Genomic DNA, 16031 nt, shown 5'->3' on the forward strand with positions numbered 1-16031 from the left:
TTCCGTTTAATGTAGCCAGACATGGAAAGAAGGTGAATTTACAGTCTTAAGACAAAAATGTCCAGACACTGATAAACAGAAATATCCATAGTTTATTAATAGATGGCCAAGCCAACCAAAAAGGGGAGGCCATCACTTCCTTATGCACAGGTTCATGAGTTCACCCAGAAGCATCTAGTTAGACAGTGGCAACGGAAGTCTAGGCTAGATGATCCCTGGTCTAATTCTGCAAGTTTTACAGTGGTACCTCGGTTACAGATAGGTAGCTGTGTTGGTCTGCCATAGTCAAAACAAAACAAAAAAAATTCCTTCCAGTAGCACCTTAAAGACCAACTAAGTTAGTTCTTGGTATGAGCTTTCGTGTGCATGCACACTTCTTCAGATACACACTGGTACCTCGGGTTACAGACGCTTCAAGTTACAGACTCCGCTAACCCAGAAATAGTACCTCGGGTTAAGAACTTTGCTTCAGGATGAGAACAGAAATCGTGCTCTGGTGGCACAGTGGCAGCAGGAGGCCCCATTAGCTAAAGTGGTGCTTCAGGTTAAGAATGGTTTCAGGTTAAGAATGGACCTCCGGAAGAAATTAAGTTCTTAACCCGAGGTACCACTCTACGTCCTTCTGCTCAGGGCTAACATCCCCAAGATTAGTGTATCTGTAACACTTCAAAAGGGCAGACAAGGAAAGAACAACCAGGACTATGTGCTGCTGTTAAAGTTTCCAACAAGAGGTTATTTGGCCCTTGTGGACAAGATGCTCAGCTAGAGAGACTATGGATCAGATGATGTAAGCCCTGTGTGAGAAATAAAACTGAAAAGTTGTATTGCTGGGGTGGGGTGAAAGCTGCCTCTCCAGATGAGCAAGCAATGGCCATTTTGACAAGGTGAGCTAGTGAGTCACAGAAGAATTTACAGCAGTGTCTGTGCTATTGCTGTTGGGTGAGGGGAGGAGGGGGGAGGCAGCGTGTGAAAAGAAAGAAGGCGTACAGAAAGTTCTTTACAAGTCGTTCTTCATTCCTACAACAGGGTCAAGTGGGCCACATAAGACTTTTTTACACTGTATAATAAAACCAAGTAACACAATACACACACACAATACGATCAGTTTACAAAAAGAAGAGGGGAATATTCAGAGAGGAGCTTGGAGAGAGGGAAGGCACATACATTGTATGTGACATGCAAGAGAAGCCAGCAGTGGGTGCTGCTGTTCCGTGAGACAAAGATTCACATTAAAATATACTTGCAAAACAATTTGGCACAGCTTTTCAAAGAGAAGGATCTAAACATTTCTGGCCAGTTTAAATCTTTTACCCACAGAGAAGTCCACTAAGATTCAGAATCCAAAGAATCGTGTTACTATTTTTACAACCTTGCTTCGCTTCTGCTGAACATTTAAGGAGCCAGGACCAGCAAGCTTCATATGTTCCTGTCAAGTGACATACTGAAGGTTGCCAAAACAGACACCATGATGGAACAACTATCTGAAAAAGACAATGCAGGGCTGCTTCTCAACAGTAGAACATGACCCCTGGTGTTTTCTATTGGGGTTTATTTCAGAGTCTGAACTATTACTACAGACTATTGATTGCTCTGCTACCAAATCCAATCAAAATAGACATTTAAAAAAATCCCACTAAATAAAGCAGTCCTTACACACTATCTTGCATCAGCTTAAGATGAGCTTATGACTCGGCTACTTCCAATAAAAGTGTGGCTGAATGTTCTCCAGAAAGTTTCATAGGACAGTGGCCATGCATGAAATGCATGAGCAAAAATGGAAAAGAAAAAAAAACCCAGAAAGCATGATATTCCTCAGCTTGAGCATCCTCTATGGTAACTGAGACTCAACTATCTATACCTTAACTGAAGCCAAAATATTTTTTTAAAGGGGGGGGGGGCAAGGCACTGTCCTGTAAATCCACCATTGTGACTTTCTTGAAAAGCAGCCACTTTTCAATGATGTTCGAGTATTTCAGCTTGCAACAGCCCACTGCTAAAACACGGAGCTGCATTGCCACACTGCCCTTGAGGAGCATGTATATGGATTCACAAATCACAGTGCAAGCAGAGGAACCCAAGGCAATCAAGTTTGCAAGACAACTTCCAACAGAAAAGGTGGAAGCACACCTATAGCACTCAGATCCCTCGTTTCTCAACAGTGAGATGTTAAGCACAAAGACCCTGCAAGCGTACAAGAAAAAGGACAGCACAAATACTGCTAGCACACACATGCTATCTTTTAACAACAGTTTTGCCGCCTCCTGCTCCATTTTATATTGACAGGAGAGACTTTTACTTCCCCACGCCACTTTCTTCTGCAAAAGTGTGGGAGACATGTGCTTTTATCAGCATTCATCCAAGACCCAAACAAAATCAGGAGGTTGATTGCAGCTAGTCCAGCAGGAATAAGATTTAGCATGGGGTAGGGAAAGCTATTCTCATGCCAATGCAGCAATTAGCTTTAAACCCCATAACACAAAATATCGGAGCAAACCCTGAAAGCACATGAAACTGTCGTACTGCTGTAGCTAAGGCGGTCTTGGCCTTGAGCACTGGCTGGTTGAGAGATCGTAGTTGAGCTATACAAAATTAGCCCACAGATGCTCCAGAGGGAGAAACTACTCTGAGTGGGACTAGTGCTGACTAGTCCCATTTTCTGCATTTGTGTTTGTGTATGGATGCGAATGTGAGCGTGCACACATGTACACACACAGTGTTCAAGTAATGTGGGAGCCCCCAACACTGTTGACTTATTTGAATAATGATGATGCTTGTGCAAGAAAAAAGTTGAATTTTGACTGGTTGTAGAAACCAATGCATCCCTGGATTCCAGAGTCCTCTGTACCCCTTTAATCTAAACCAGCTTCAAAAAAGTCATAGGCAGAAACCAAATAGTCACACTAAGGCCAGCACAAGACAACTGTACAATTTACATTTATATACAGTATATTAAACAACATTCTTCAAGTCCAAGCAAATCCCTAACATTTAAATCATCAGTAGCTGTTCAGTTTTCTTTATCTTTCTTTTTTCTTTGTTTACTCTTTCTTCTTCTCTAAAGTACTATATAAAATGGCATAATAAGTAGACCAACTTCCACCCCTCTTCGTTATTTTTTTGTTTCCAAAAGTGCAAATGTTGTGGTGGCCACTTCTGCTACATTGGATGTTGCCAGTTCCACCTGAGTGTTTTCAAATGGCGATGTGTCCGGTTCGTCCTTCCTTCCGTCTGGTTCATGCTTTTCTATCAGCTTTTAGACAAGACGTCCGACTAAAGTTGGGGAGAGATGGAGCGGGAAACAGGAACAGTTTGAGGGAGGGAAGAAACAAAAAGTGATATCTCCAATTAGATTTTTAGTAAGTAATTAACAGATTTTCCCTGTGAAACAAACTAATAATACCTGGGAATGCAATACGCAGTAAGGCCACAAAAAATAGGGCTTCTCTTTCTCCCTCCCTTCTGCACACCTGGGGGTTTAATGCAGATTTAAACAGATGAATTGCTGGGGTGGGGATATTTCTGCTATTGCACATGCCAATTTGGTAACAACCACTAGTATACACCAAACTCATCGGTAAGGAGCACATTTTACTGGCTACACCTGTTGCAAAAGCTTTGCCCCTTTTTCAGACAGCAGAAAACTCACTATATGCAGCCAGGAGGACTAAGGGCTCTCACCCACACTTCCTCTTGTCTTGTGATTTCTAGGCACAGTTCCAAGAGGTTTTTCCTTTTGTCCCATGGCTTTCCCCAGGAAAACCTGCAACACTTCTCGGACCCCATGTCTATAAAACATGGGACAAACCGAAGTGTGGCTAAGCGCCGAGTAGTGTAAAGGACTTTACCTGGGTTTGCCCTTAAAACCAACTCAGAAACTGCAGCTAATCAAAAACTATGCTGCTTCTCTCCTGACTGAAATCAGGAGATGGGGATATGTTTGAATTTGCAGCAGCAGCAGCGGCTGACAATTTGCTTCTAGACCAGGCTTCCTCAACCTCGGCCCTCCCGATGTTTTTGGCCTACAACTCCCATGATCCCTAGCTAGCAGGACCAGTGCTGAGGGATGATGGGAACTGTAGTCTCAAAAATATCTGGAGGGCCGAGGGTGAGGAAGCCTGGTCTAGACTAACTTCCAAGTGCTGGTGGTTACCTTTCAACCATTCAGCCTGGGACCCGTGTATTTCAAGGACTACTCCACTTGGCAGTAGTTGCAGTCAAAGGGTGAGAGCCAGGCTCCGAATGAGTGCCCTGTTTCAGAAAGGTTGCCAATAATTTTTATTCTGGGCAACATTGGGCTAGGTGGGTTATTTTGTGTTTTGCTTCTCCAGGAGCGCTCTCTCTCTCCCACACATATGAATATATACTGTCTTAGGCACATTTATTGAATTTCATTGTTGTCTTAATCTTATTTCCCCTTGAGATACCTAGAGATGTGAAAAGGTAGCATCCAAGTGTTTTAAATGAAGTTCAATAAATAAATACTGACAAGAGCGATCCCAGCGATTAATACAGCTTGTCATATGGAAGCACCCTCTTGCCTGGTTAATCGGTAATAATATCCACAGGACTAGCTCCTTTCCAATATAGTTGGCCAGGCAATGGCTAGCAGTAGGTTTAGGCAGGATTGGGGGTGGGGGGGAACAACCCCAAAACACACAGCTGTTCAAGACTGACTCGGATCAGAGGGAAGGGGAAGGAATTACAGAAGTACTTACTGAAAGGGTTAACACCTTGTCTTTTTCCATGGGGGAAACTTCCAATGCTCCCTGCAAAATATAAATCCTTTGTCCAGTCAATTTTTCCATGTATAACAAAGACTGCAGATTTAAGAAAGTAGCAAGGCTGATCTACCAGTGATGATGACTGAAGGCCCGCAAGGAAGAAGTAAAGCAGAATGTGCAAAGGTCACATCCCTCTACAGCAAAGGTATTTTGGCTGAGTCAGAGAAGCCTGTATTTTCAAGAAGTATTTTGTTCAGTGATGAAGTAGACTTAGGAAAAATAAATCTGCCATGTACAAACCAATCTGCCATGTGCAATGTTTCAGACCACCACCAATAAGCGTCATTCTAATAGAATGATGATTTGTTCAAAAAAACTTTATGTCGGTTTCAAGATAACCACCTCTTGCTAAAGATGCGAGTGCTTTCAGGTATAAATTTGCTAGGAGCAAAAGTGCCTTCTCCTGGTTATAAAAGGTAATTCTTTTAGTGTCTATGGAAATATAAACTGAACACATCTGGGCCCCTTTGAAGCTCAGAAACATGATTTCATGTTTCGTTTAGCAAACTGACATCTTCGGCAATGGCCACCAGAGGGTGCTAAACTTTAGGCTGCTTCCTAAAGCGGACTGGTTTGTTCAAGCGCTTCCGCAGGGGTGAGGAACCTTTGACAGCCTGGGGGCCACATTCCCTTCTGCGCAACCTTCTGGGGGCCACATGCCAGCGACAGCTGAGGCAAGAGGTAAAAGTGGGCAGAGTAATGCATGCAAATATTACTTTTATACAATAAACAGGTTTCTACACACACAACTCTATCCTGCATCCAGGCAAACATTCTTGCCAGGCAAAAGCACTCAAAGTAGGGCTGGAGAGAGGGTTTGGCTGGAGAAAATCTTGATGGTCAGACATATTACCACCCTGCCAAGCCTGAGCTTCCCCACCCATGTCCTTTAGGTTTGGCAAAAGTGTTACCCACCTCCTTCCTTCCCAACGCCCAGGCAACCTTTCAGTTCTTGTAGTGAGATGGACTTGTCCTTGTTGAGGTCACAGTAGTCAATGAAGCGCCGCGTACATTTCTTGGGCTTGGCTTTCTTCTTGACATAGCGCTTGAAGGGCTTCATCTCCCTCTTGTTGATGTCATTGCTGTTGTTGTTGTCCAGCTGGCTGAAATACCAATGGACCACCCGCTCTTCCAACGTGTGGCTGGGATCAGGCTCAGAGAACCTGGAAACAAGAGGAGAAGGAAGGCTCACAGGAAACGCAACCCCCAATTTTTCAATACACTCTCTCTCTCAGGCAGAGCAGACTCTTGACAAAAGTTCTGATGGAGTCCTATTTTGTTTGCTTAAGTCTAGCAATAGCAAATGGTTATTAGGGAAAGCTGTGCTTTTGATTTTTTTTAGAAATCATTAAGGGGACTTCTAGCAGTCTCTTCTATCAGCTGGAAGGGCTTGTTTATAATATCTAACACATGGGGAAATTCAAACAGAAAATTAGTGTACTAGGGCATTAATGTAATAAACAAGGGATATTGCTTATTTAAATTTCTCTTTGTAATTCAGCTCTTGGTGGTGAAGCAAATCCGCAACATACACCTGGATTAGAAGGTACTTGTTTTAGTGATGCTTAGATCTATTGTTTAAAGTGTGTGTTGCCTCACTCTCAGCCAAAACCATCAGGAAAGGAAAAAAGCTGTAAGAGAACACAGTTAGCCACTTTGTAGGTTACTGATCCCTACATGCCACCATCTCTCACTAAACTTGAACCACATAAAAGATCTTCCAAGCTGCAAGTCTTGCAGGAAAGGGGCAGTAAATTTGTTCAAAAAGATAGTTTGCCTTCTGCTCCACCACACACCAAAAAAAAACAAAAAACCCTAAGACTTACAACAAAATAAGGAATAGCGTAGAAAGTCTCAAGAGCCTACTTTGCTTGACCACATCAGAACAAAGCCAACAGTTCTGCTAATGCTGCACACAGATAGTTTGAAGAAAGCTCCTTAGATGTAGATACAGGAGGAAATGACATCACCTCTCTCCTCCTCCACACACCCAGGTTAACCTGACCAACAAAAACATGTTTACCTAGGTCAGCTTTTTAAGGTAAAAGGGGGTTGGCAAACATAGGGCTGCTTCTCCCTTTTGCTTGGTAACACCACAAACACGTATAGATGCACACAAGCACACAGCCATGTTATGGACTACAATTTCCACTACGAGGTCTTCTAGTAGATCTAACAGTGAGCCACATTTTATCCACCTACAAAATGAAGAAATAAAACCATCTGCAAAGGTGCACTGCAAGACAGAGCTAACGCCTGTTACTCCATCAATAGGCTTAGAATGGTTATTAAGCTAAGGGTCAAACTAGAAAGGGCATCAGCAGTTCTTCCTCTTTCAATGGAGTCCTACCACAACATGTACAAAGCAAAGGCCTGGGAGAAGAGGAAGGTTTTTCCCTGGTGCCTAAGGATATGCAATGAAGGTGCCAGGCGAGTCTCCCTGGGAAGAGCATTCCACATGTGGAAAGCCACTGCTGAAAAGGCTCGCTCTCATGTTGCCACCCTTAGGATCTCTAGTGGAGAAGACACACAAAGAAGGGCCTCAGATAGTGATTGCAGGGTCTGGGCTGGTTCATATGCAGAGAGGCGGCCCCTTGAGGTATTGCGGTCTTGAGCCATTTAAAAGGTAAGTAAATTTAGTTGCATGCTTGAATGTGCTTTTTAGATACAGTGGTGCCCCGCAAGACGAACGCCTCGCAAGACGAAAAACCCGCTAGACGAAAGGGTTTTCCGTTTTGGAGGCGCTTCGTAAAACGAATTCCCCTATGGGGTTGCTTCGCAAGACGAAAAAAATCTTGCATCCCCCAGCGGGTTTTTTCCGCTTTTTTCGCCCTTTTCTTAAGCCGCTAAGCCGCTTATCAGCTGTTCCGCTGATAAGCCGCTTAACAGCTGATCGCTGGAAGCCGCTTGACAGCTGTAGCGCTAATCCGCTAAGCTGTCAATGGGCTTGCTTCGCAAGACGAAAAAACCGCTATACGAAGAGCCTCACGGAACGGATTAATTTCGTCTTGCGAGGCACCACTGTACCATGTGATGTTGTGCTGCTTCTGCTGCAGTGTTGTTGTTGTTGTTTTACTTCCTAGCCCCTTTGAGTTGAAATGCTTGAATTAATTCATCTGGTATAGCCTAAACCTCTGAGATAATCAATGTGAAGCACTTTGAAGATTCTATAATTCAGTGGAAATCTCAAGTACTGTCATCTTCCCACAATCAGAATTCTCCCCTTGCAGTAATTAAATAAAAATAATAGTAAAGTTGGACATATGTAAAGGCATCTGCACAATAAATTTGTCTGAAAACATGTGGTATGCTATTGCAGGTACAAATTGCCTCACAGGGTTTCAAAAGGACAGCAAATTGCTGAGTGAACATCTGTAGAAAATTGAAAACATTTGCTAAGGCCCTCTGTGGGCTGGCAGTTTCTGGCCCTGTTATCAAGATGAAAACAGTTGTTCACGATAGAAAGTGAGGAATTCATCTGCAGCCCTCTGCTGGTTGAAGGATTGGATTTTGTTGGAGAACACCGATGTCCTCGACCTGGAGGGATTTGATAATGCTTTTGGGTGGCATGCATATTTGTGGTACGACAAGGTTAAAGTTCATAAATCGTTCAAAAACCATATTGTCAGAAGGGCAATTTTTATGGTCTGGTCAAAATATAAAGACTTATTGGAGAGTAAAACTCCGAGGTGGCTCTCACCGATGGAGGCCAAAGCACGTAAAAGACTCAATATGGAGGCCCATTGGCCTAAATATTGGGAAATAATTGAAAAAATTGGAGATAAATGGAGGTTGCAGAGTATGGAAAAGTTAAAAAACAAGGTGCGAGATTGGTTGCATTATGCTCAAATCCAGGAAGTTTTTAAAGCGGACAAAAAAGTGGGTTTCCAGGAGGAAAAATCGAAACTAGAGACAGAGTTGCTTGAGCCAAAATCTAAGTTAATTTCGAGAATGTACAACTTGCTGCTTAAATGGAATACACAGGATGAGATTGTTAAATCCTCCATGATAAAGTGGGCGCAGGACTTGGGGCACAACATTATGTTTGAAGACTGGGAAAGGTTATGGAACACCGGAATGAAATTCACGGCATGTAGTGCCTTGAAGGAAAATATTATGAAAATGACATACCGGTGGTACATGACCCCAGTCAAGCTTGCAAAGATATATCACCTGTCTGATAATAAATGTTGGAAATGTAAAGAGGAGGAAGGGACATTTCTACACCTCTGGTGGACCTGCCCGAAGGTGAAGGCCTTCTGGGAGATGATACATAATGAACTAAAAAAGGTGCTTAGACTCACCTTACCCAAGAAACCGGAGGCCTTCCTCCTGGGCATGGTAGACCAGAGGGTGGCTAAGAAAGATAGAACTTTCTTTATGTACGCTACTACAGCAGCAAGGATCTTGATGGCAAAGCACTGGAAGACACAAAATCTACCCACACTGGAAGAATGGCAGACGCAGCTGATGGATTATATGGAACTGGCTGAAATGACTGGCAGAATTCGAGACTCGGGAGAAGAAGAAACGGAGGAAGTTTGGGAAAAATTTAAGGACTATTTGAAAAAGCATTATAAGTTGTATGAATGTTAAAAAATGCTTCTCTCTAGGAAATTATAGCTTCAGTATCGGTAAATCTTTGAATTGGTAAATAAGGCACAACAAGACAGAAGTGGTGTAACGAAATAATTTTATTGTGTTGAAATTAAAAATTAATGGATTCGGATTGAAATGTTTAGAGACCAGATATCACGATAAAATGGAAGATATATTATTATGTTTAAAATAAGTCAACAAATTGCTGAGGTTTTGGTTTTACAGAGAATGCAGTGTCCGGAAGATGGGGGGAGTCCACTAGATTTATGGAAATATGTATTTGGAATTTGAATTTTGTATATTATAAAACTAATAAAAATTATTTAAAAAAAAAGAAAGTGAGGAATTCGAGTGACAGAACAGTGGAACCGCTGACCTCACTCAGAAACAAAGCCCACTAATGAACACCACATACTATTCTGTCTCCTGCCAGATTTATCTGAGTTTAACATCAGGGCACAATATTATGCTCCTTAGCAAATGAGGATGAGGACACAACCAGCACATTGGTTCTTTTCAGCCACGACAACCAGCACATTACTGCTTCTCAAAATAGTTGTGTCATTCATTTGCAACACATTTGTGTCCATCAAACTGAATCCAAACAAGCACCCATCTCAAACACCCACCTCTCTATAGTCACAAGCAAGGTTTAAAATCACCACCTTACAATCTGCCCCAGTTTGCCACCTCATGCTATCCCCCAAAGGCTGGCATACAAGCAAAATGAAATAGTAAAAAAATGCTGTAAAGCTGTGACTTAACTGATACCTTCCATCTGACCATGCCACCCAGTTCCCACAGAAACAAATCAAGATACCGTCGCACCTTTGAAGTCGACGGAATACGTTCTGGAAGTCCATTCGATCCAAAACATTCGAAAACCAAATTGTGGCTTCTGATTGGCTGCAGAAAGCTCCTGCAGCCAATCAGAAGCTGTGGAAGCCCCGCCGGACGTTTGGGTTCCAAAAGAACGTTCACAAACTGGGACAATCACTTCTGGGTTTGTGGCATTTGGGAGCCAAAACGTCCGAGTTCCAGGGCGTTCGGGATCCAAGGTACGTACGACTGTAATGTAAACCAGTAAGTAACTGGGAATGTGTGATGGAAGCCTAGCAATCCCTGAAATGCTGAAGGGCTAAAAAAAAACCCTCATATTGATCACAACTTCAGAAGCTTTGTCTCAAGCATATTGACTCCTATATGCAGAGATAGAGTCTGGTTAGTGACACCCCCTGGGGTGCCTGAGATTTTATTTTATTTTAACAGTAAGTTTCTAGCCCTACTAGAAAGCAAGTTATGAAGAAAAATGCAACTGTTAAATTTCTGGCTGCTCTCTCCTGTCAGTGTTCTCAGTCAATGAGTTGTTTGGACACCAGGCAATGAGAAACCCTGGGATCTTAAAAAAGCTGCTATTCCCCTGCCCCTTTTAGCATACTTTTCCTGCACTCAGAATGTAGTTTGTCCTTCCTTTTTTCCTAAAAACCAGGATGCAGTTTCCCTCTGGTGAATTCATCTGAGATCAGGTATTGCTTAAAAGTTATTTTCTGCAAACACTACTTCATGAAAATCAGTTATTGGCATGGTAAGGGCTTTTAAGAAATCACAGATTTTTCTATTTACATTTACCTAGGTTCTCCAGCAAACTAACTTTGCCTCCTTTATTTTAAAGAGTGCTGTTTACAATGGCATGAAGACTGAAACTCAAACTATTAAGGATGCCATATACTCCCTGACGTCTTCTTCACCTCTGACTCACTGTATTTGATACAACAGAATTATTTAAATCTGAAAGCAAGCCACTTCTGGCTTAGAAAAGGGTAAGCATACTTCCTCCTACAGAGGTTTTTGGCTCATATTAGTCTTAAATCCAAGGAAAGGGTGTTTTTTTAAAAAATTATCATCTGCATTTGTTTTTGCATTGCATGTTGAGCATACCAGCAGACTGCAGAACATCCAGTTCACAGACATTCAACCACTAATACGATTAACAAGGCAGAAATGCCAAATTAGGATATCCTTTACAAAAGCCATTAAAATTCAGTAAATAAGATATGAAATAACACTCTCAAAAATATCTGCTTTGGAAACGGAAGGTCATATTATTTTGCCCACTGCACTTTTACTTTCTAAAATATGATAATGTGCACTGTTACGAAACCAATGGGAAATGCACAAGACTTAGGCAGACTGATTCATAGATGCATATTCATTGCAAAATTCGGAGAAGGGTGAATTTCAAAGAACAGCTGTTTCTCGGTTTGCATATTGTTTCAAAAATGACAAATCGGGTACATACACCTTCAAAAGCAAACTGAATCAAATTCCTCCCCATCCCTACTTATGAACGAGTCCAGAGCTTTAATTTCCCTAGTGTATTATTCAAATGAAATAGTCTCCTTTAAGACCAGATACATCTTTGGTTCTCCTGTTTCAGTTTAACTTGAATGCATCCCAAACTCACCTTCCGCCTCCAGCAGGTGCTGCTGAGTTAATGGCCTGTACCATGTCTGTGGTGAGAGCATCCAGTAAACTTGTAATGAATTCTACTTTCTTCCCTTCTGGGCAGCCTGCAAAGGGAATAGAAGCTTCCTTTGAACAAATGGTAGTCAGAACAGGTTCTTCTTCCTCCTAAGGCCATGTCTATGCTGTATGGAGTTGTCAAATTTTGTCTGGGTGCAGTTCTAATGACTGCTGTGTCTTGCATTTTTGCAGGCAGCCTAAATCACACCTGCCCACCCTCCTTCCAAATGTGACCCACATTGTAGTTTTCTGTCATATGTGCATTCTATGGTGCTGCTCCCAAAGTCAACAAGACAGAAGTATGGTTGAACAAATGCATACAGCAAGTTCGGCATAGAAATCAGTGTAAATGAGCAAACAAAAAGTCCACCCGACACAATAGGAAATGCAGCAAAGGGAAAAGGTAAAGGAGGCGATGAGGACACAGGAACTCAAGCACACATAGCCACCAAGATAGCAATATCAGAGGTTAACGTGGATTTCAGTTCACATGGATGTTTTAAATCACAGTGTGGATTTTTGTTTACATTCATATAAAATACAGTAGGATCCACACAAATCCAGTTTCTGGTGACGTGGAAATCCATAAAGGATTAAAATGCAAGGTTAGATTTAAACATAAATATTACCAGATAATACAAGATTTGAAAATAATTAAAATTACCTCCAGCAGCTCATAAATCATCAGTAAACTAGTATAAAAAACTAGTAGCCACACATGTGCAGAAGGGCATGTTTGAGTAACCAGCCAGCCACACTCTTCTGGCCTCCACCATTTTTGTACCAAAGTTTGTACAAGAATTACTCTGATGAACATGGAGCCCAACAGAAATGATGGGAAGTAAGTGGAAAATCAGGAGACAACAGGAGTGGAGTAGGATTACTTCCCACATTCAAAGCATATATTTATTTTAGACTTTACATGGAGAGGGAATTTTCCCCCCTTAATTTTTCGGGGGGTGGGGTTGGTCTTCTTCTTATGGCTGTTTCAAATGGTTTCTAATAAGCCTTTTGAACTACTATAATTACTGCTCATTTGATATATTAAAAGCCACTTTGGGAGACAGTGGCATACAAATAAACATACAATGATGAAATTTCCTACGATTATCTTCAGGGAGTGTAGCAATAAACATATGAGCACAGATAAAAACCCAAGACAAAGCTCAACTCAGAGGTCCACTTGCTAACTGTCCCCAGAGCACTCTGAGCCATCTGACAAAACATTAGGAAGAACTTTCTGACAGCAATAGCTGTTTGACAGTGGAACGGATCACCTTGGAAGGTGGTGGACTCTCCTTCATTGCAGGTTTTTAAGCAGAGGTTCTCTCTTAGGCTATCTGTCTGGGATTCTTTAGCTGTGAATCCTGCATTGCAGGGGGCTGAACCAGATGGCCCTTTGGGTCCTTTCCATCGCTACAAATCTGAGATTTTATAATTCTCATTATCTTATTTATCTTAGCTTTTAATGCTGCCGTAAGCAAGTGACCTGGAAGTTCTCTGACCTGGAAGTTCTCTGTCTTTGAAAGGGTCATCCGTTTCTGGGCTCTTCGATCTGGCATCACTTTCACACACAGGGGTCTCGTATCTAGAGAACAAAGAGATATAAAAAGAATATGTCCTTAAGGTATGGACTTCAGGAGTTCTCCCACTCTTTGTCCCACCCCGTGAACAAGTGTTAGCTGGAGCAGCCGCAGTGCAAGAGGCAGGTGGGAACATTGTGCCCCGTGGCATTTATTTGCTGACTTTATATACCTAGAGCTCGTGGAAGGGAATGGATCAGAGAAATTGGACACAATTTTTTTTGGGGGGGGAGGTAGAAAGAGCAAAATAATGGGACTGGTTGTTGCAAGAACAGGATTCTCTCCTTTGGGCTTAACGCTGCTCATCTTGACCTCCCACCCCACTCCCAGGGGTATGAAGGGTTTAAGGAGATCACTTATCAGACATGGCACACTGTCTTGTGGGGACTCCCCAAAACCACTCCACAACTCTCCCAGAAACCTCAGCAAACCAGAACGCAGGACTAAACAGACCTGTCTCGCGCATGCTTTTTTTTTGTTGTTGTTGCCTTGTTTTTACACTTAAGGCATTGGTAACTTATTAATATTTTTGTGTCTATAGTATTTGCACTAGCCCATCATCACACTGTTTTCTTTGCCTGTTTCCCAAGGTTCTACAGGAATGGGTGGGGACAGGCTGCCCTGAAGGAACAAGTGCAATGAGTGTGGGAGAGAGAGGCAAGTGAGAGCAGGTTAACATATCAAGGGAGGGAGCAGCAAAGAAAATGAGGAACTTTAATAAAATATGCAGAATCACATTAAAATACTTTTGTCTTAGTTTACCATCTATCTGGGGTTTAAGCCAGTTTAATGTGCAGAAGAGAAATGCACCAACATTTCTGACATATAAAATATTATTTAATTTTAAATTTGCCTCTCTTTGACATTTAATACGCCATGACCATGGCTTTCCTCTAGCAGAAATGGCAATAAATCCTCTGTCCTCTGGGTCCAACTATGCTATTCACTAACAAGAAAACAGTCTTGCAGATGAGAAAGAAAGTGTATATTGAGTGTACGTCCTGAACCCTAAAGTGGTGGCTCCTTGAACCCCAGGCCACAGTTTGTTTTATTTTCTAATATGTAATTCAAAAGGAGGTGATTCTTACCGGGTGGAAGTACCAGGCAGAGGACGGCCTGTGTCTACCAGAACACACCAGCAATATCCTGTGGACTGGTGACACTGAACTGGCTTGTAGAGTCCTCCAGGGGCACATTCAGGGATAACAATCCCCTCGCGAGGGTTCTGCCTGGCCTCTTCAAGAGCACTTTGCCTCTCGTGGTCACATGAGTTAACTTTCTCTGGAAAAGAAAAGAAAGGGAGGGTCACTATCCAGGGCATATGATGAAGCCCCACCTCTAGTTCCCACCTTGATAATTTAGGAAACCCCATAAATAAAGGAATTAAGCCCTATTTACCTTCTTCAAACATGACTTACAATATGATCCTACAGCCAGAGGCCTAAGATGCTGTCACAAAAGTGATCACTGTGGTTCCGGTTTTTACGAGACATTACTTTGCCAGATAACCTTTAGCCAGTGGTCAGGTTTGTGTGGGGTTTTTGTTTTGTTTTTTAGTGCTTGATAGTTAAGGGAGATAAGGGACGCGGGTGGCGCTGTGGGTTAAACCACAGAGCCTAGGACTTGCCGATCAGAAGGTTGGCGGTTCGAATCCCCGCGACTGTGTGAGCTCCCGTTGCTCTGTCCCTGCTCCTGCCAACCTAGCAGTTCGAAAGCACGTCAAAGTGCAAGTAGATAAATACAAGTAGATAAATACCTTCCAGCGGGAAGGTAAACAGCGTTTCCGTGCGCTGCTCTGGTTTGCCAGAAGCGGCTTAGTCATGCTGGCCACATGACCCGGAAGCTGTACGCCGGCTCCCTCGGCCAATAAAGCAAGATGACTGCCGCAACCCCAGAGTCGGCCATGACTGGACCCAATGGTCAGGGGCCCCTTTACCTTTACCTTTACTTAAGGGAGATAAGATACCAACAGCTGCAGTTGCTAGTACATCTCTCAATCCAGCAGTTTTTAACCTGTGTTCCATGGAATGTTGCAGTTCCTGGGAATCTTATCAAGAGGTCCTCCCTTAAGCTTTTTCACCATTCTTGCTGGTGGAACACACAGCCATAGGGGAGGAATGTTGACCATGTTCAAAGGTACAGCCAGTTTCCAGAGACTACATCATCACTGTGTGACAGTCCTGGCTGATGCTTTGTAAGTGCTCCCAAGAATACGACCCAGAATCCCATGCAAAATGATTCTGTAAGGCTATGAGCATGCTATAATTTTAAATCATCTTCAAAATACATTCTTTAACCCTCACAGAGTTACGATTCCCAGCCACCCTTAACAAAAGGTTTAGTGCATACACAGCCTAAGACAGGGATACCATGGGAGATGTGTAGCATAGATTTCTCCATGGATTTTGAAACCACTGCCTAGATTACTGATAAGCAGTGAATGATACTACACTAGAACTCCTCTCTGCCCCAGTGAGCATGGCTAGTTGTTAAGGATGTTGGGAGTTTAGTCCAGCAACATCCATACACACACAAAATAATGTTA

At 42.6% G+C, this 16031-nt stretch overlaps 1 protein-coding gene across 2 annotated transcripts in view; it reads right to left on the reverse strand.

Moving 5' to 3' along the window:
- Positions 1–390: 390 nt before the first annotated feature.
- Positions 391–16031, reverse strand: part of SMOC1 (SPARC related modular calcium binding 1) — a 63442-nt gene continuing 47801 nt past the window's right edge. For both annotated transcript variants that reach the window (XM_081890518.1, XM_081890519.1), the window contains exons 8-13: positions 14575–14767; positions 13409–13491; positions 11845–11950; positions 5697–5944; positions 4716–4766; positions 391–3270 (exon numbers count right to left, since the gene is read on the reverse strand). In XM_081890518.1, the coding sequence (XP_081746644.1) occupies positions 3254–3270; positions 4716–4766; positions 5697–5944; positions 11845–11950; positions 13409–13491; positions 14575–14767 (698 nt within the window). In that variant the 3' untranslated portion in view covers positions 391–3253. The remainder of the gene's footprint in view (positions 3271–4715; positions 4767–5696; positions 5945–11844; positions 11951–13408; positions 13492–14574; positions 14768–16031) is intronic.

The sequence above is a fragment of the Podarcis melisellensis genome (assembly GCF_964234715.1).
Source record: "Podarcis melisellensis genome assembly, chromosome: 1".
Classification (NCBI taxonomy): Eukaryota; Metazoa; Chordata; class Lepidosauria; order Squamata; family Lacertidae; genus Podarcis; species Podarcis melisellensis.